Here is a 19,546-nt window from a genome sequence, read left to right on the forward strand (position 1 = left end):
TCTCGGTTTTCATGAAGGAGTTGGTTGTGGGTCCTTAGGCTAGTTTAGTTTATTGTTTCATGGACAGTCCCCTTTAGTTACCTGTACAGTAAAAGGAATTTCCAGCTGTAGTCCCCGGCCAGTTGTCAGTAGGCAACCTAAGATGCTTTTAGGGACTATAGCCTCTGTACTGTGGCTTTCCTTCTTGTCATTCCTCTCTCTCTCTCTCCCTGATTTCTGACTATATCAACTGTCCCGTCTCTAAAAATAAACCTCTAACAAAAAAACAAAGTGCTTTTCATCCTCAGAACTAATCAAACATTTGGTAGTTGCTCCTTTGTAGAACATAAACTGATTCTTCAAACTGAAAACCTTTTTTTATTTTCGCTTTAATGTGATGCAGGCGACTGACTGTTGTAGCAGGAGACATCTTCACGCAGACAGCTCAGTGATACATGAAAACAGCACAAAATGGGGATTTCACATTTGCATAAAAAAAAAAAAAAGAAACGACTGTATTGACGGACAATTTGCAGAAGGCCATTTGATTAAAGAAATATTCACAAAAAAAAAAAACATAATTTATATACGGTTGTTTGGCCACAAAAAGCTGACATCACTTCTGCAAATGTTTGAAATACTTGAAATTAAAATACACTTGGATGTTTGCAAGAACAGGCTTTACTGCACCCCAAAAACAACGTACTCATGCTTTTAGTACCTAGCACCATGTCAGCCTTACTAGGCAAAAATGTTTTGTAGTTAAATGACCACCCAAGCAGAAAAAAGGATCCAATCCGCTGTCAAGAAAACGTCCTCACTCAGCACAGATTCTGTCTCTAATGATGAAACACAAAACAACACTGCCCATGGTTGGTCGTCTACGATTCGACCTCCTTGTTAAGAGTTTCACCACTTCCTTCTGGGCTTGTTTAGTCCGTCCTGTGGGGAGAGTTCCTGAACCAGCCGAGTGCAGTGAGTGATGGAGAAGCTGTAAGGGTCCTTAGCTGATGTCTCAGGACTCCAAATGCCTGAAGATCTACATCCGGTTCTAACAGACAAACTATCAGTGTTTATGTGAGCTCCACTTTGCTGGGTTTAGTCCACACTGAAGACAACAGGTGAAATGATGTTCATGATTTGGGGCAAACTTTAAATGGGCTTCAGGCTGTTTTAGAGCAAAGTCCGAGCCACGTATCTTAGGAGCCCTCCATGTCTGAAAAAGATAACGTCCGTCTCCGTGTCGAACAGTGCTGTGACGACGAAGGACTTTCCTTGGCTTGTCTGCAAAACAACACAGAAACAACTCATTTACTAAACCCTTAGATTATACATTGAACAGTTAAAGAAGGTGTTACACCACCGTAGTAAGCCCTCTGACTGTAGAGGTACAAAATACAAATCACCATGACAACTAGATTTCAGCTTGGTAAGTAGGAATGAAGGAAAAAGGTGCAAATACTACAACAACAGAATTTGAAGTGTAAATAAACCCGTAAAACTTTTATTTCCACGTTGAATAAAATAGCTGTGAAATGGGCCTCCTAAATAAACTTATCACTGAAACGTCTTCTCTGGCAAAAGCACTTCATTCCAAGCGCTCCAGAGTGCACAGCCAGCACCTGGTGGACATGGCCTTTATTGTGTTCCATATGCCAGAGAAGTTGTTGCCTACCTTGACTGTGAGCTGCTGCCTTGGACTCAGACTCTCTGGCAGAGTGATGGTGAACCTCTCCTTCCCGCTGAGCTCCAGTGAGTCCGCGTTCTGACCGGGCAGAAACTCCAGCGGCATGATGCCCATTCCCACCAGCTGGTTCTTGTGCAGCGTCTCAAAGCTCTCAGCGATGACCGCACGTACGCCCTGTTGACAACAGAGAAGCCGGAAAGAGTTTAATTTGGAGACGACAATGAAAAACAATAACACGTTGTTGTGTGATGTGTGCACTGCGCTTTACCAGCAGGTATGGTCCTTTGGCTACCCAGTCCCTGGAGTTTCCAGAGCCGTAGTCTTTGCCTGCCAGGATGATGAGAGGAATGCCGTCTCTCTGGTAGCGTTCAGCTGCCTCGTAGACGTCCAGCTAATCACACAAACACAAAGAGAACGTCTTATTGGCAGCATGTCTGACACTACAAAAACTATCCAGAGGGTCAAAACTAAAACAACAAAGTTCACAGATCTGAACATTGTGACAGCGTCAGCAGCACGGCTGGCGGTTGTTTCAGGTGAATCGTAAAGAACTGTACAGATAAATCCACCGTCGTGTCTGTGCTGTTAATGAAGTCGACACTCACTGTCTGGCCTGAAGGAATGTGCAAAGTCTTAGGGCCTGGTTTGCCGATGAATCGGTTTTGGAGCTTGATGCTGGCGAACGTGCCTCTGGTCATCACTGCGTCGTTCCCTCTGCGAGCGCCGTAAGAATTAAACTCCCGCGGCGTGAGGCTGAGGAAAACATTCAAAAATAAGAGGTGAATACATTTGAGAGTTTGAACAGTTATAAATAAAACAGTGACAGAAGTAACATCCTCTGTTCAGACACCAGACTGTACAGAAGTCCTGTCAATGAAAAGTAATTCACTGAGGTTTACTAAATTCTTGTATTTAGATGTTCTGTTTTTGCTGTAAATCTCCAGAATATTATTTTTTAGCAGTTTCCATCGGAAGTCTAAAACCAACTGGAAGCCTAGTGGTTAATGCAAGCGCCCATGTATGGACGCTATGGTCCTCCAAGCAGGGGACCCGGGTTCAAATCTTTTCCTGCATGTCATTCCCAACTCTCTCTCTCTCTGATCAATGATTCTAAACTGTCCTGTCTCTGAATAAAGGGGTGAAAAACACCAAAATAAATCTAAACTAAAAACCTAAAAAAAAAAACATAGATACTAACCTTACAATTAACTTTTTAATGCAAAATAAACTTTACTTTCCCAACTTCATTTCTTCAAGTATCTACTGGTTTCCTGTCATGATTCTCAACACAATATCATATAGTCAATCAGGTCCGGGTGTCAATATGAAACTGACCGTTTGCTCAGCAGGTACTTGGCGGCGGCGCTGACCCGGGCAATGCTCCCCGCCGGTGAGATGTGGTCTGTGGTCACTTTGTCGCCGAGGAAAAGTAAGACATGAGCGTTCTCTATCGTCTGCGGAGGTGACGGCTCTTTACTCTGAGACAGAAAACAAAGCAGAGTGAGAAGAGGAGCGTGTTGTCTAAACTGCTGCTGGTTTTTATTCATGTGCTGACCTTAATAACCGGACTCAACAAAAAGAAAGACTCACCAACTTGCTGAAGAAAGATGGTGAACGGATATATGTGGACTTGTGATCCCAGGGGAACACCACCGAATCTGGACTGTCAATGTTGTTCCAGAATGTGTTCCCTTGCTGGAGAGAGAAAACATTCAAATCGACATTACTCCACTTGACTTTGGACATACTTGAAACAAAGACCAAAAAAAGGTGGTTCCCTCACCTTCATCCTTCCCCTGAGATCATTAAAAATGGAGGAGATGACCGTGTCCTCCTCAGTCTGTTGGATCTCCTCCCTGGAAGGCCAGATGTCATGAAGATACACCTCCTTCCCCTCTGAGGTCACACCTGCACCAACAACAGGATGCTCAGAGTTAGTGACATCAGAAGAGATGTCTTCAAACTTCTTTCAAATGCATACTAACCAAATGAACTTTGCACAAATTGTGTTTACACCATGCCCCTGAAATCTTCCTGAGGTGCTTATTCACACATGTCCCTCACAGCGGAAAAATTCCACCCGTTCTACTGGGTGGGTGGGAGTGGTCCGGTCTCAAGAGGAAAGACATGACGTAAAAAAGATGCTGCAAAAATCCACGATGGCAGACAAAGCAACAGAGTCTAACACTCTAATGAATGATTTTTGCCTTTGCCATTTTGGACATTTTCCCAGTATCAATGATCGAGTGGAAAGATCCCACTGGTAAATAATGTAATATAAACCTCATCATCACTACCTGCTCACTCGTGGAGAATTTCCCTGAATATTTCCTGCTGGTGCACACATTGGCTCACCTCAAAACTGAACCAAACCTACCAACACTTCATCTTTGTTTACAGTTCTACATGCAAAACAACGAATAGCTACATGTTAACTCAGCTATACTCTGCCAGTTACCTAAACTTCCCCTGATGAACCTCAGGCTTAAGAGAATCTTAAGCTCCAGAAAGTCCCTTAAATGCCTCTCTTACCCAGCGGCTCTTTCTCAAAGTCGATTCCCACAGTCCCTGCGAGAGCATAAGCCACTACCAGAGGAGGGGAGGCCAGGTAGTTGGCACGCACGCAGTCACACAGCCGTCCCTCAAAGTGCCTGTTTCCAGATAACACACCACAGGCCACCAGTTCCCCCTGAAACACAGTAGATCATCAAGATGTGACTTCTGAGAGATATACATTTTATACAGTAGTACAGAAACAGCGTGATGTAGCGTTATGTTACCTGTTTGATTGCATCAACGACAGCTTCAGGTAACGGAGATGTGTTCCCTACACAGGTGGCACAGCCGTAACCGATCACCTCAAACCTGTGGGTTGAAAGAAATCATGTTAGCCATCTACCATCACAAAAACCCTAACTATCTCATGGGAGTTTATCCCAGGTCATTGCCTTTGTGTGTGTGTGTGTGTATACATGCTTACCCAAGCTGGCTAAAGTAAGGCAGGACTCCACTGGTATTGAGGTAGTGAGTGACCATGCCACTTCCAGGAGCCAGGCTGGTCCGTATATAAGGCTTTACGACAAGTCCCGCCTCCACAGCCTTTTTGGCCAGTAGACCTGTCAATCAAAAAAGAAATCTCAGCTGAGTCATGCAATGCTGAATGTAATTAGAAGCAGCCACAGAACTTCAGTATCACAAAGCAGGAAATTAGTCGACACATGAGAGTTTTGAGAGCTTAACATACATATTCACCTCAGAACTAAAAAAAAAAAGGATAAAAGCATCCAGCATGATAAGAGTTAGAAGCCTGGCTCAGCTCTGTACCTGCAGTCAGCATGACAGACGGGTTGCAGTTGTTGGTGCAGCTGATGACGGCAGCGATGACCACAGAGCCGTGTGCCAGCTGGTACTCCTGTCCACAGTGCAGGAAAGGAACCCGCACGTCCTGCTTCTCCTTAGAGACGTGGAAGCCTTTGAAGCCAACCTGCAGGGAAACAAATTCCTTTTGAGATTACACTCAGATACCAGGTAACATCAGCAGAGTCTTCGTGAACTCGTCTGAGAGGGAAGAAGTTAACATATTTGACTTGTTTTGTAGTTTACCTTCTCATCAAGACAGCTCTGGAAGTCTTCTTTCATACTGCTGACTGCCACTCTGTCCTGAGGCCTCTTGGGTCCGCTCACATAGGGCGCCATGGAGCTCAGGTTAATCTCTATCACCTGCACAAAGGTCAATGTTGGTTTTTAAATCAATTTATAAATGAAATTACTGTAATTTCATTAAAACAATAGAACATATTCCTCTTCTTAATCAGATAAAAAGATAAGAAGGAAAAATGTCTATCTATCCCATTTATTACTTCTTCAGCAGTGATTGGGGGAAATTAAATATTTAATTTAGAATTCAAGGAGATTTGACATGTTACCTCAGAAAACTGGGGGTCTTCTGACGAGTCTTCATAGCTTCGGAAAAGCTTTACAGCCTTCATGTAAGACTCCAGTAGTTCAAGTTTCTCCTGCGTAAAGTCTGGAAGGAAAATAAAGACGTGTATGAGAACAACACGAGTCGAGTTTATAAAAAGAAGAGACCGCTACTCTTTGTGAAGATGGACAGACAAAGAGAATAACATAACAATGGGATAGATGCACCACTGTGAACTCTTATATATTAATCATCAACAAACATCACAAGGGCGACTCACTTGTCTTTTTTAAGTGCTTTAGTGTGACTTGGTCGACGGGGAAGAAGCTCACAGTAGCGTTGTACTCTGGGCACATGTTGGCGATGGTGGTTCGGTCTGGAGCCGACAGCTGGGAGACGCCAGGTCCAAAAAACTCAACAAACTTTCCGGCGATCCCAGCTTGCCGCAAGTGCTGGAAAAAAAACAAATCACATGACCCCGTCAGATCTCATCGGAAGGCAAGATCGTTCAACTTCAAGGAACTACAACAGAACAAACTTCTTCATGAAACACACTTTACAAAGCTTCAGTCTCTCTGTGATCGCTGCCCATGAAGGCACACAAAAAAAACAAAAGTATGGTGCCACTAATTCCAACACTCACGGTCACAAACTAAACACACAGCGAGACACTCTTTCCACCTGCCGCCATGACAGCGCCATAAGTGCCATGTATTAACTCTTGAAACATAGATTGTGGGAGTGTGAATATCCATTTCACATTTCACATTGTTGCAGTAATAAATCTGTCCTGAAGGACATGTTGGAGAACAGATCATATTTACCTTTGTGATGCCCAGGACGATGTCGATGGAGGTGGTGAGGGGGTTGATGGTGCCCACCAGTTTACAGCCCACCACTTCGGGAAGTGTCAAAGAAACCGGCTGGCCGAGCATCACGGCTTCTGACTCGATTCCACCGACACCTAGTGGGGGGAATCAAAATGTTATTCATCAAGACGTTATTCAAGAACACAAGATTACAATGTAGAGAGAATCCAGAGGAAGCTGTCAACATGCAAAGCAGCTACTTTCATTTTCTCCTCTCACCCTTCATCAGGATTATAACCATCAGACATGGCTGTAAATATAACTCTGTTGTAACTTGAGCTGTAATGTGTTATAAGAAGTTGAAGGTTTGAATATGTCTTACCCCAGCCCAGGATGCCCAGGCCATTGATCATGGTGGTGTGTGAGTCGGTTCCCACCACGCTGTCAGGGTAGATGAGACCGTCGTTGACCTGGACCACTCTGGACAGATACTCCAGGTTCACCTGGTGGACTGCTCCAACGTCCGGAGGAACAACGTTCACATTCTTAAAGGCTTTTGAACACCACTGTTCAATTGATAGAAAGGGAAAGAGGCACTAGTTAGAAGAAAAAAAATCACATTTGTGTCTCATCCAAGGTCCCAAAACAAATAACATGTTATTTGACTTTTTTCTTTGTGCATTACTCCTGCTGTGCTGTAGGGGTGCGTCCTAATACCCTGCACTTTGCTCCCTTGTTTTAAAGTCAGAGCAGCCTTTTGGCAGGTGTTGGTAAGATATCTGAAATAGAGCCTATGGTGTCTTCAAAAAGGCATTTACTGGCAAGCGGCTAAAGGAGACTGCAGAGTTTAATATTTAACATTAAACATGAAATCAAACATGATACCAAGACATAGACAAGCTGGAAGTGTAGTGCTGGTGACATTGATTGATCAGTTGAATTTATAAGATACGATAAGATAAAACTTTATTGATCCCCCATTGGGAGATGTTTTTTGTTACAACAGCTCAAGGAATATAATCAGCAAAAATAGCAAAAAGTGAATTAAAAAACATATTTACATTTATTAAATATAGGAAGCAAAAATACAATAGAAATAAAAAAAATACTAGGCATATACACTATGTATACTTGTCCAATAGTCTTCAAATATCCTTTATTGGTGCTTCTTTTTATTAAGACTATCTTGTTAGACATCACATCTAAGTATCATAAGCGTGTTAGCCACAGAACTCATTTCCGCAGCATCCCACTCAGATGATATGTCACATCATCAAGTTTGAAGACAAATCACATTTTCCCTTCCCATTACCTTAAAGAACTGAAGTCTCTCTTTGTTCCTGACGAGTTCCATTTCCTGATTCTTCAGAGCTGTGTCAGTTCTGCAGAAAAATGAACAACAAAACATTAAAAAAGAGGAACTCAGTGTGCCAATCAGTGAAAATATGTCAACTCATTTGATCAACGAAATTCCTCTTTTTAAAAGGACTGAAACCAAAAAAAATGATGTGTCACCGGTTTTCATTTGATTGAATTCTAACCAGAGTTAGACAAATCAAGGTGAAATGTTAAAAAAAACAAGGTCCACCTCTCTCTCTTATATTTTCCACATTTTGTCAGACTAGAAAGATATTAGCAACATTGTGAACTACTAATCCATATATATTTATATTTCACTGCTGTGTAGAGTGATTCCATGTTGTTTTTCCACAGCAGGTCGTTGAACTCACTCAGACACGGGCTTCAGGTGGAAAGGACAGAGGAGAGGTGTATTCTCGATCTGTTGGACACTAGACGCTGAAGGTCGACCTGGGGAGGCCGGGGGGTCGCTGCAGGCCGCTTTACTACAGGAGCCCCGCTGGCCCCCACACTGCGAGCCTCCTCTGGATGGAGGCCTGGAGGACATGGAACGAGGAGGACCCTGGTTTGGGCCGTCCCCTCCACCTGGGTTTGGAGCATTCTGTATGGCACTGTGGATGAATGAGATGCAGTTATAACAATGTTATGAAGAAAAACAATCTTGTTTATGTAAATACAGACAATATGTATCCTTTACTAAGTCAGAGGTCTAGGAAATAATTCAAACGTTTGCTGATCAGGATTTAAATGCCAGGTATGTCCATCTTTTACCTCCTTCATTTAAAAATTATAGAAAGGGAAAATATGAACATACCATTTGCTATAATCGATCTGTAAAGAGTGGTCTACAATGAGGTCTGTGGGGCACTTAGGGTTGACCAGGCCGGGGTCGACACCATGTTTGGCCACAGCGTCCCTCATGGCTGCCAGGTCCACCATGGCAGGAATACCACTGTACAAGCAAACCAGGAAAAGAAGAATTATCCCTTTGAGCACTTGTTTAACGATTCTAATTGTCATGAACACTTTCTTTATGTCAGGCAACAAAAATAAACAATATGTCGACACAAGATCAAACACACGAGCTCCTCTTGGGGTTGCGGTCTACCTAAAGTATGCTAAACTCACGTGAAGTCCTGGAGGAGGACTCGTGCTGGAGAGAACGGCACCTCGGCTTTATTCTGCTTCTGCTGCCAGTCCAGGATGTTCTGGACGTCTTCGTCCTTCGTGTAAAAGCCATCACAGTTACGGATTGCTGCCTCCAGGAGGACACGGATGGACAGGGGCAGCTTGTCTAAACAGAGCAAACAAAAAAAAGGTAATGATTTCAAAAAATAACTTTCGTCTACAAGTTTATAAACAAATGTTTCTTTAAAGCTGTTATAACTCTTCACAATGGTCCTCATGCGCATATTTAGATTTAAGAACACCATTTTAGGATGGTCTTGTGGTGGTGAACTGTCTCATCACATTAATTTTATGCTTGACACACAAAGTGCTGAAATACACACACATGCACAAACAGGATCCTATGGACATGCACTAATGGAGCACTCCTGAGCTGGGGGGGGGGGTGGGGGGGGGGGGGGGGGGGTTCGGTGCCTTGCTGTGGTAGGAAGTGAACTGCCACCTCTCCAGCTACCAGACCAATGTCCAGATTTGAACAGGCGACCCTCCGATTCCCAACCCAAGCCCCTACAGACTGAGCTACTGAGCGTGTATAGCTTTATAATATACTGATAGACATCTAATGAATACTGAGTGCAAAAGCTCTTTATGAGCAATACGTAAACGTTTGAAATCACAGAAAACTCTCTTTTACTCACCATATCTTGGATCATTTAATTTATGTGGATTGTAGAATTTGAAATTGCCATCTTTCAGTGTGTCAATTAGATGGCTGTATGGGTGCTCTGCAAAGTAAGAACAAACATTTATCAATACACAAATTCACAAGTACAGGAGACTTACAGAATTCATTACCTGGAAAGTGTTTTTCTTTTCTCTGTTTTTTTGTCTTAGCTTGTGTTTTTTGCAGGTCGGTCTGGTGTACTCAGAGAGTATTACCACCTTACTATTAACATACACACAGCAGGGATTACTTGTATGAGAAATGTCTGAGAAGCAGGCGGCCGGCGGCCATTGTTCTGTGCAGTTTGTGCACATACCTCATCCATACACTCAGCTTATTACATACCATGTTGTATTAGTTGTTATAAATAGCTGAGCAGTTGCACTCTAGAAATGCGAAAGAGTAAAGTAGAGAGCATGATTACTAATACTCTACAATAATGAGGATTTTCTGAGATAATGTAGTATTAAAGTGTTATATATAGTACATTTTTCAGGAACAAAGTAAATGCATTGAGGAGAAGGGATTGAAAATGATCTTTCTGGTCTTATTTATTCCTTCATGGCCTTAACGTTTATTTAAGGTAGCCCATGAAAAATCTTGTTGTTACTTCAACCGAGAAGGTTGTGGATGGAAAATTAATTTCATCAACACACTTGACAAAGAATTCATAGGGACCGAAACGTCGTGATTTTTTTTTCTAATAAATTGGTGAAGCTTAGGAAGAGTAGCGTGCAGGATTTTTATTTTCAAAAAAAGATTCATAAAAGTTCAGACTCCTGAGAAGTTGGGTTGATAAACGTAGGTTGAAGCTGCGAGTTATCCTGGCACAGCAACAACTCACTGCTCTCACAACGGGACGTCATGCTGTAACGTCAGCTCTCAGGTTACCTAACTCTGAAAGATACTCTCCTGATCATTATCAAACTAAATCAACAAAGAACACCCTTATGAAAACACAAAAAGGAAGAATGGCATCAAGAACAAACATTAAATCCTGAAATCATTACCAGAGCATACAGAGGAGAAAGTATGTAAGATGTAAGCACTCATATCACAGGCCTTGTTCAGTATGATGACAAACCTGATAATAAACTAATGTGAGTGACACACGAGGGTCTTTTAAATATATATTTACATCTGCAGCATTTCCTCTTAACATGTCCCCTTGTGGTGGGGTACTGCAGCACCAGTTATCTTACTGATGATGAAGAAGGCCAACAGACATGATCAAAAAGAAAAATCGGCTATTAAGCTCAGTTTTCCTAAAAAGGGGACGCACCAGTTTAAAAAAAAAAAAAAAAACAGGTCCATCCTCTGATGAGAGAACACTGTTACTGCAGCAGATGTAGTATTAAAGGTATTGTAAGGAATTCAAAACAATAGTGCTGCAATAAACAATTGCTAAATTAATTCACACATTCAAGAGACGCCAAATGTGGTTTTCTTTATGTCCAGACAAATAACATTGTTTGTTAGTTTATCCCATACAGATGTGGCTTCATCACTGAGGTGATGATGTCAGCTATGCAAAAAAACAAAAACAAAATGCAAATCAGACACAATGAAAAACATCGTACAATATACAGTGACTGATCACAAGTGAGATCATATAGAGCTTTAATACTTATGGGAACCTACGCATGTTAGATAATACACAAACTCAGTGCTACACTTTGATCTGTGTTTGCTTCATCAGATAATGTGACTGTCATACAGTAGTGGCCTGTAATCCAACTTTCAACACATCAGTTAGCAGTAGACAGAAGAAGCATGTCTTAAACTACACACTCATTACTGAGCAGTCACACACTGCCATGACTGACTGACAATATCCGCAAACATCAAACATCCCTCTGCATGTCTCGTTGTGTTAATGTTGCTAACACTGCTGGTCTCCTTATCGTAAAGCACACTCAGGCTAACCAAATACTTATCGCGCTACTTGCTGTACGTCGTCGGGAGATAAGAATAAGCAATGTAATTAGCGCATAATGTACGTTTAACAATGATTGTAAAGTTGTGACATTCTGGGTCAGAGCAAAGACACAGTTGTCTTGCGGTGTTAGCTAATATAGCAGCTCTGGCTGATTAGTAGAGCGAACACTACAAAGCTAATGTTAGCTTTCATGTCTTAAAAACAGTTTGACACCGGTACATTTTCACGTTATGTTGACTAACAGCGAACGACAGACACGTCGTGTTTGTTTTTAATCGATTCCTGTCTGTGAGGATGAAGGTGTTGGTAAGATGCTGGCTTGCTGGGTGAGTTAGCAGAAGACACCTCTTTACCTTTGACTGGAGACGTGAGCGCCATGATGACTTCTGAAATCAACACGACCCGTCCTCCTCACTGCACTGGCAACACCGAGTCAGCCAATCAGAACACTGAGCTCCACAGACACGCCCATTCATCGTCATTTACTCACTAATCACAATAAAAACATTTTAAAAACTGCATTTGACCCAGAATAATCAGTTTCACATCGCGTACGATTAACGATTTAATCTTACAAGAAATCACTGATTAATTCTAAGAATTTATGCGTTGCTAGGCAACCATTTAATTTAATCTTTCACGTCACATTTCATAAAATGTTTGTGTTTTTTCGACTTAAAATACAGAAAATTTAGAAGACATGTTGAGCTGATGACTTTGTAGATTCTGCTGGTTTTAATCAGTTTCAGTGTATGTTCTTTTATTTTTGGGGGGCTTTTTTGCCTTTATTGTAGAGAAAAGTCAGTGGATAGAATTGGAAATCAGGGAGAGAGAGCGGGGTATGACGTGCAGGAAAATGTAACAATTAAAATTGAAACATGGTAGACGGAGAAAGCACGTACAAGTCAAGAGCAGCTGATAAAAGAGAATATCAGAATCATTTTTTGAAAGAAAGAAAGAAAGAAAAGGAAGTATGGTAAAAAAAAAAACTTTGCGTTTCTCTGTTGATGCAGAGATGTCTCTCTCAATCCCATATTAATAAAATAAAATGGATTGACATCAGATTATTTTTTTCTCAGGAACAATAATGATATATGTCATTAACAAAACATTGTTTGTAGGTTTGGGAATTAATTTATTTGTGGCAACATGACATGTCCATTACTGACTGGGACTTTTGCGGCGGTCGTCCGAGAAGCATGCTGCATTCAAGTGGTGTCGGACATATCGAAAAAAAAAAAGTTTCTGAGTTGTAAAATGCACGTGTACACCTGCTCAAGTCGGAACAGTTACATTCAACAGATCTTCGTGACTCTTGTTACAACATTCTGACTTTCCGAACTGAAGTCACGTGAACACACCATTAACTGTAAATATTAAACACGCTGAAGTTGAAAGAACGACTTCCCAACTCGTAAAACTTGGACTTCCCGAGCAGCACGTGAATGCGCAGTCCGTGACGTTACGTATGTACTGGTGCTGCCTTCACGGTCCCTTCGACTTTAAACAGCTTTCAACACTGAAATCCGAGATAGTAATAATAATACGCATGACATGAATACATCCTCTGTATGCCACTTGGTACATACATCTCTTGATTATTCGTATTGATGTTTACATGTTGTTATTATTTTTTGTGTATGTAGTCGGCTTTCCTCTAGAAATTCCAACGTCGTTATCGGGACATTGAATGCGTCACTTATGTCGAATTCCACAAACTGCTCGTTAAATAAACATAACCGTGACAAGGACCCTCATGTAAGAGGACATCTGTTTACAGACTACATTTCTTAACATAGGAAGAAGAAGAAAAAATGTTGTTTACTCAAAAGTACGATTAGTTAAAAAAAATATATATAAATGACCTTTCACCTTTGACAATGTTTGTTCCCAGCAGTAATGGACGGACGCTTTGACCCACCTTGCAGCAGAACAGGCCGTATGAGTTTAGCAAAACAACCTAGTTTCGTATTTGCGACTGTAGTGGAGGCGGAACTCTACCCCGAGCTACATGACCCCCTCACAGGTAAGTTTAATCGACACATCTGCCGTATTTTGTGTCGATAGCTAAGTTAGCTTGTCAGTACACACCTCATGTTATACACGGTGACATTGCACGTGTTTCCTATTTGCTTTTCCAGCTGCTACAAAACAATACAAATCTTTGTTTTTTTTGATTGGACGATAATGCGGCCATGGTATGTATCCGTCTGGTTTCTGTTTCTGTGTTCTTAAAGCTAAATCAGGGTTTGATGTTTATACCCCAGCTGCACAGAAATGGCAATTTCCTGCACAGAAGGGAACACTTCGTTCTAGTTAGCATGCTAGTCCCTGCAGTCAAACTTCCCCTCTTTCTGGTGTCTTTTCCGCACTACTGTGTTGTTCTGTAGTGTAGCAGGCTGTTTCCGTGTTACAACGGGCAGCAAACCTGCCATGCATTCTCCTCTGTGGATGCATGATGTGTTTCGCTGATACCGCAGGTCAGGGGTCATTTCTGCTGTAAGGTGCCTGTCAGGTTTATCAGGTTGTGGCTTGTGCCTTTAATGTTGCAGGGGTTTGAGACTTTGGTACGGTAAACTTACTGAAGGTCTGAATAAACATACTTCAACAAAACAGTGTGGAAAAGATGGAGGCTCTTGTGACAGCTCATTTGGGGTGGGTGGGGGGAGGGGGGAGGGGGCACTGAGTTCTGTATCTTAATGAAATCCCCTCTTTGACGTCTGTGCATTATGTTTAATAATACATGGCACACAAAGTCATGCTGGTTTTGCACTTTCTCAGATCAGGATTGCAGCAGAAAGTGTATGTAAGAAAAAAAAAAACACAAGTCATAATAAACGATTATCTAAATTCAAGATTCAAATAGACATGAAAAAAATAACTTACGATTAATGTAACAAAAACAGGAGATCATTCCGGATTATAGTCAGTACTGTGGTACTCTATAGAGTGCTGCAACTATACATTCATTTTTTAAATATATTTTTTTTATTCCAGAAAATATACCTGATATTATTTATAATAATAATACATTTTATTTAAAGGCGCCTTTCAAAACTCTCACCTTACACCTTAAGGTCACCTTACAGAGCAGAGATAAAAAAAAACAACAACAACAAGGTAACAACGCAACGATAAAATTAACATTAAAAAACCCAAATGTACAGGATGTAATGGAGTTATGAGAACGGGTGGAGAATGATCAGACTGACTATGCCAGTTTAAAAAGATGTGTTTTGAGATGAGATTTGATTTGAGATTTATTTTCCAATGTGAGGCTCTGTTGGTTTGTGTGTGTTTAATATAATTACTAACTAAATGAAATATGTTTTTTTTTTTTCAGGTGCTCAGAGTAAACAAACTATTTTCAGATGTCAACAATAGCATTTTGCTATAATCAGACATACTGAATACAAAAATAATGAAGTTAAAACAAATGTGGATAATAATGGAAATGTCATTAGTTGTAGCCCAGTTCATCTTGTTTATTATACTTAAGCCTTGTTTTGATACACTGTGACGCTGCAGTGTCGCACACAGATTTGTGATACAGTGTGTAGTCTGGTCTAGAAATGACTCGTCATCAGACGGCTCATATTTTGAATGAAAAGGTGAATTAATGTATATTTGAGCGAACCCAGATAGTTTTAATGTGTTATCGCACTGCTGTACTGATGCTGAATGTTCTTGTTTTCAGGAGTGATGGCAGAGGGCGTGTTAATAACTTCAGGTACGAGGCTTTAGAGCTGCAGTGCTCGCCCAGCTGGTACCATGCAGCAGAAAGGTGCGATCCAAATCATAGAATGGGAGGACCTGGACAAGAGGAAGTTCTACTCCCTGGGTGTGTTCATGACCTTGACCACCAGAGTCACCGTCTACCCGGCCAGCCTCATCCGCACTAGGCTCCAGGTGCAGAAGGGGAAGGCCCTCTACTCCGGTACCATTGATGCTTTCTTCAAGATCCTTCGAGCTGAGGGTGTGCAAGGCCTGTACCGTGGTTTTATGGTCAACACATTCACGCTGGTTTCCGGACAGGCTTATATCACCACCTATGAACTGGTGCGCAAGTACGTGTCCCAGTACTCGCCCAGTAACACGGTGAAGTCGGTGGTGGCAGGAGGAGCTGCGTCCCTTGTGGCCCAGACCATCACTGTGCCCATAGATGTGGTGTCGCAGCAACTGATGATGCAAGGACAGGGCGAGCACCTGACGCGCTTTAAGGCCAAACCCAAAATGATGCTCGCAACAAGTAAACGCAGACTGACTTTTGGGCAAACCCGGGAAATAACGGTGCAGATATTCGCAGCTGATGGCTTCAAAGGATTTTACCGAGGCTATGTGGCATCTCTGCTCACGTACATCCCAAACAGTGCTCTCTGGTGGCCTTTTTATCACTTCTATGCAGGTAAGTCAACATGTGGTTACTTCTGCTTTATTGTTACTTCCTCTTCCATGTTCCTCTTTTTTTGTTTTTGTAGAAAACTGCAACACATGTACCGGCTTTTGGAGAAATGGCAACATTAATAAAACATTCTTTTTGTATCCTTTATGTTCCCAGAGCAGCTGTCCTTGTTGGCACCCAGTGAGTGCCCCCATCTGATGCTGCAGGCTTTGGCAGGACCAATGGCCGCGGCAACCGCCTCCACCATCACCAACCCTATGGATGTTGTCCGAGCAAGAGTGCAGGTAGACACTGAACGCCACAGTTGTGCAACACATAAAAGCTGAGAAGATTACATTTTTTTGAGGTTTTTTCTTTTTCTTTTTTTTTTTACCAGAAGCTGTTAAATGTTGACTTGTCAGGTTCATGTTTTTAGCTTTTTATTTTGGAAGAAAGAATTGTAGTAGTGTGTGGCATCAATTTACAAGCTCCATACTTGTACCCTATACAAATAAACATTAAATAAATCAATAAGCCTTAACCCCTGTCTAAATATAGGGTTCATATGTTCAGCCTTCATGTGGAGGTCAAATTGTGGATCTTGCTTCAAAGTGTGTATCGTCCAGCAGATGGTTGGAGTAAAAACAACATCACGTAGAAAAGCATTTAAATAATGCCCCCTTACAAGGATTTCAATTTTGAATCGATGCTTGCCTCTGATTTTCCCCAAAAATTAGTCTCTCAGTGCAGAGGTCTTTAAACACCAAATACAGCTGCAGTCATCTCCTTTTCTCTGCGCTTCCTCTATAACGACATTACACAATACTTTCTCAATGTGCTCCTGGTTGTGGTGCAACGTCAGGCTGGTTGGACAGCCCACAGACATGTTGAGCTGATGACTTTGTAGATTCTGCTGGTTTTAATCAGTTTCAATGTATGTTCTTTTATAAGATTTATTTTTGGGCTTTTTTGCCTTTATTGTAGATAAAAGTCAGTGGATAGAATTGGAAATCAGGGAGAGAGAACGGGTTATGACATGCAGGAAAGGAGCCACATCTTTACGCTGATAGTCTCTTGTTTTTCTCGGCCATATATTGGCCTTCATTCATTTCGGTCTGTTTCATAACAAGCTAAAAAGTCGTCCCAGGAGCTTTAAGGCATTTTTAATCCCATCATGAAATGTATTTGCAAACAACCTCTTGTGTGTTTCAGGTGGAGGGACGATCGTCTGTAATCGAGACGTTTAAGCAGCTGCTGGCTGAGGAGGGCGTCTGGGGGATGTCCAAGGGGCTGTCGGCCCGCATCATCGCCTCCATGCCCACGTCAGTGCTCATCGTGGTGGGATACGAGACTCTGAAGAGACTGAGCCTACGAGCTGACCTGATAGAGACTAGACACTGGTGAAGAGACCAGAGGGGAAGAAGAATTCACCTCAACAAAGGCAGGAAGGAAACTCGGATTTGAGTGACGTGTAGCTGCTTCTACATGACTTTGGGATATTTTAAATACAGATGTGATGCAGCAGAGTTCGAATGTTGATGTTTGTTTTTAGGTACCCTGAAGGGTTACCACCTAGCCTTTTTATTCATGCCTTTTTCTTCAAAGGGGTTACTGTGAAACACAGAGATATAAAATCTTCTTAAACTTTGTTATTAGGAAAATCGTTTCTTCTTACAGGAATGTAAATCAATCAAGGCCCTTTTGGGATCACTGCCTCATATACTAAAGTTAAAGAACAAGAGATGACTGTCAGTGTCATTTCTAACTCCTTGATTTTTAATAGGTATTGGTTGTTGTTTTTTTTACAAAGTCATACTTTAACTGCATCCTGGTTGCCTAAATTTGTGTATCCTTGAGTGAGTTTTCAATGTGCCATAATCTGGAGATACAAATACCTTATTTGTCCTATTGAGCACATCAAGAGTGGAAAATCTTGAAATCTTTCTGCATTCCAATGGGGGAAAAAAAACTCTCTTTAGACTCAAATCAACAAAGAATGAGATTTGTTATTGAATGAAAACAATGCAGTGGAAATTGTGCAGAAAATATGAGTATATCTTGAATGTGTGATAATTAAGAGACTACAAAAAGAGGTGTATTTCAAACTTTGTTTGATGTTCTGTTCACTTACAGGACTAGAAACATAACATTTAGCCAATGGGGTGTTTGTGAAACCAGGTTCAAGTTTATGTAAATGGCTCTAAAGCCTTTCTGTAATCTAAGTAGCCGTGTTTGTGATTTATTTCCAGCCGTCTGTCAAGTCAGTGCTAGAGATGTAATGATGAATTCTGCACATAGATAAACTGATCGGGCTTAATCCCCTATCAATCAGTTAGGGGATTCTGCTTGTTTTAATTTCTGTTTGTCGAGGGGGATTGCAAAAAACAACAACCTGGATCTTTAAAGATAACAGGCGTTGTAGCATAAGCGGTGAACACTTGCAGCCCTGAAACCCTGGGACAGGTGTAAATCCTGTGTTTCCTTGGCGGTCTCCTTCAACCGTTCAGGTGTAAAAAAAAATCTGCCATTCTGCCGTTTGTTTCAAAGTGAAGACACAGAGGGAGACTCATGCAGCAGCTTCACACCAGCTGGAATAATAAAACTCCTAAGTGGCCTTCAGGTTTCATCTGTCTCTGAATGAGTGAGAGGTGCAGGCCACTGTGATATAGCCATGGAATACAGCTGGAGCAGTCAGCCATATTTAGAAATCCGTACTGCTAGGAAACCCACTTCAGTGAGGTTTCTTCTTTTTTCAAACAGCATAAATGTTCAAGAAGAACCTTGGACTCAGCATTTCCTCCAGGAACTGAAAAACATGGACTTATGCCTGTATGGAGGAGATTCTACATCTTATTTACAGACTACCTGCTGTGTGTGATATATATCAGAGGATTGTATAAAAAAAAAAAAAAAAAAAGTACAGTTTGATGTGTTTTAAACTTGTGGACCTTTGACACGTAATAAAGAATTCTGAATTAATGCAGAGGTCGGTTATTGAAGAAACGTCAGTATTCTTAGGCTGCAGTACACATGCTCGCCCTCTTGAGGGAGCACCTGATCATGCTTCTCTCCTGCAGTCTGATCCCTCATGTTAATACATACGGAGACGACATAAACTGAATAACAATTACTTTGTTCTACTTTTTTTAAAGTTATTTTTAGGGCCATTTTTGCCTTTGTTGGATAGGACAGTTGAAGGGAGACAAACTGTTGGGAGGAGAGCGCAAGGGGCCGAGATCGGATTCGAACCAATAGTTGCTACGAGGAGGACTACAGCCTTCCGCACATGGGGCAAACAACATAACTGCTAATCTATTGGAGCTCCCACATTGTTCTACTTTGACTAATTTACAAAAACAACAAACCAATCTTTAGCTCAGCCTGCGCAGGCATCCCCAAGAGGCTGAAGTCTTTGATGCATCGGACGCAGGTTCCACTCCCAGCTGGGCTGCAGGTCTACCTCACTTCCTCTCTTCTCACATTTCCTGTCTTTCTTCAGCTGTTCTTTAATAAATGCAAAAAATATACCTAAAATAATGAACAAAGTTTTTTTTTGGTAATTAAGTGACTAAAAAAAATATGTTAAAAAGTGAATAATTCATTTATCTTTTATCACTC

General features: G+C 41.5%; 2 protein-coding genes across 4 annotated transcripts; one reads left to right on the forward strand and one right to left on the reverse strand.

Annotated features, from left to right (window-relative positions):
* Positions 1–349: 349 nt before the first annotated feature.
* Positions 350–11,969, reverse strand: ireb2 (iron-responsive element binding protein 2). Its single transcript, XM_020660332.3, has 22 exons — positions 11,901–11,969; positions 9,583–9,669; positions 8,885–9,050; positions 8,571–8,708; positions 8,128–8,367; positions 7,710–7,779; positions 6,780–6,963; positions 6,413–6,552; positions 5,869–6,040; positions 5,593–5,693; positions 5,270–5,386; positions 4,991–5,150; positions 4,647–4,782; positions 4,447–4,531; positions 4,199–4,355; positions 3,450–3,574; positions 3,257–3,361; positions 3,002–3,144; positions 2,272–2,419; positions 1,935–2,057; positions 1,655–1,840; positions 350–1,263 (listed from the first exon to the last, which is right to left on the reverse strand). Exons 1-22 carry the CDS (start codon positions 11,923–11,925, stop codon positions 1,153–1,155), a joined length of 2,919 nt encoding a protein of 972 aa, XP_020515988.1. The 5' UTR covers positions 11,926–11,969; the 3' UTR covers positions 350–1,152.
* A 1,193-nt stretch (positions 11,970–13,162) lies between these two features.
* Positions 13,163–19,292, forward strand: slc25a44a (solute carrier family 25 member 44a). Of its 3 annotated transcripts, none has more exons than XM_020660340.3 (5): positions 13,163–13,305; positions 13,445–13,573; positions 15,245–15,952; positions 16,106–16,233; positions 17,141–19,292. In XM_020660340.3, the coding sequence occupies exons 3-5, from the start codon at positions 15,319–15,321 to the stop codon at positions 17,330–17,332; spliced, it is 954 nt and encodes a 317-aa protein (XP_020515996.1). In that variant the 5' UTR covers positions 13,163–13,305; positions 13,445–13,573; positions 15,245–15,318; the 3' UTR covers positions 17,333–19,292. The 3 variants fall into 3 exon arrangements, with proteins under 3 accessions (XP_020515996.1, XP_020516001.1, XP_020515989.1); XM_020660345.3 differs by having other exon boundaries at positions 13,195–13,305; positions 13,442–13,573; XM_020660333.3 differs by having other exon boundaries at positions 13,249–13,573.
* Positions 19,293–19,546: the final 254 nt, after the last annotated feature.

This window comes from Labrus bergylta, chromosome 7 (assembly GCF_963930695.1).
Source record: "Labrus bergylta chromosome 7, fLabBer1.1, whole genome shotgun sequence".
Classification (NCBI taxonomy): Eukaryota; Metazoa; Chordata; class Actinopteri; order Labriformes; family Labridae; genus Labrus; species Labrus bergylta.

Excerpts from the sequence above, each read along its gene's own strand:
- ireb2 (XM_020660332.3), bottom strand. The coding sequence starts at position 11,925 with ATGGCGCTCACGTCTCCAGTCAAAG. Across the intron at positions 3,145-3,256 it reads CATCTTTCTTCAGCAAGTTG|AGTAAAGAGCCGTCACCTCC; the intron begins GTGAGTCTTTCT and ends TTTCTGTCTCAG. Across the intron at positions 2,058-2,271 it reads ACATTCCTTCAGGCCAGACA|CTGGACGTCTACGAGGCAGC; the intron begins GTGAGTGTCGAC and ends TTGTGTGATTAG.
- slc25a44a (XM_020660340.3), top strand. The coding sequence starts at position 15,319 with ATGCAGCAGAAAGGTGCGATCCAAATCATAGAATGGGAGGACCTGGAC. Across the intron at positions 15,953-16,105 it reads TTTTTATCACTTCTATGCAG|AGCAGCTGTCCTTGTTGGCA; the intron begins GTAAGTCAACAT and ends TTATGTTCCCAG. Across the intron at positions 16,234-17,140 it reads TTGTCCGAGCAAGAGTGCAG|GTGGAGGGACGATCGTCTGT; the intron begins GTAGACACTGAA and ends TGTGTGTTTCAG.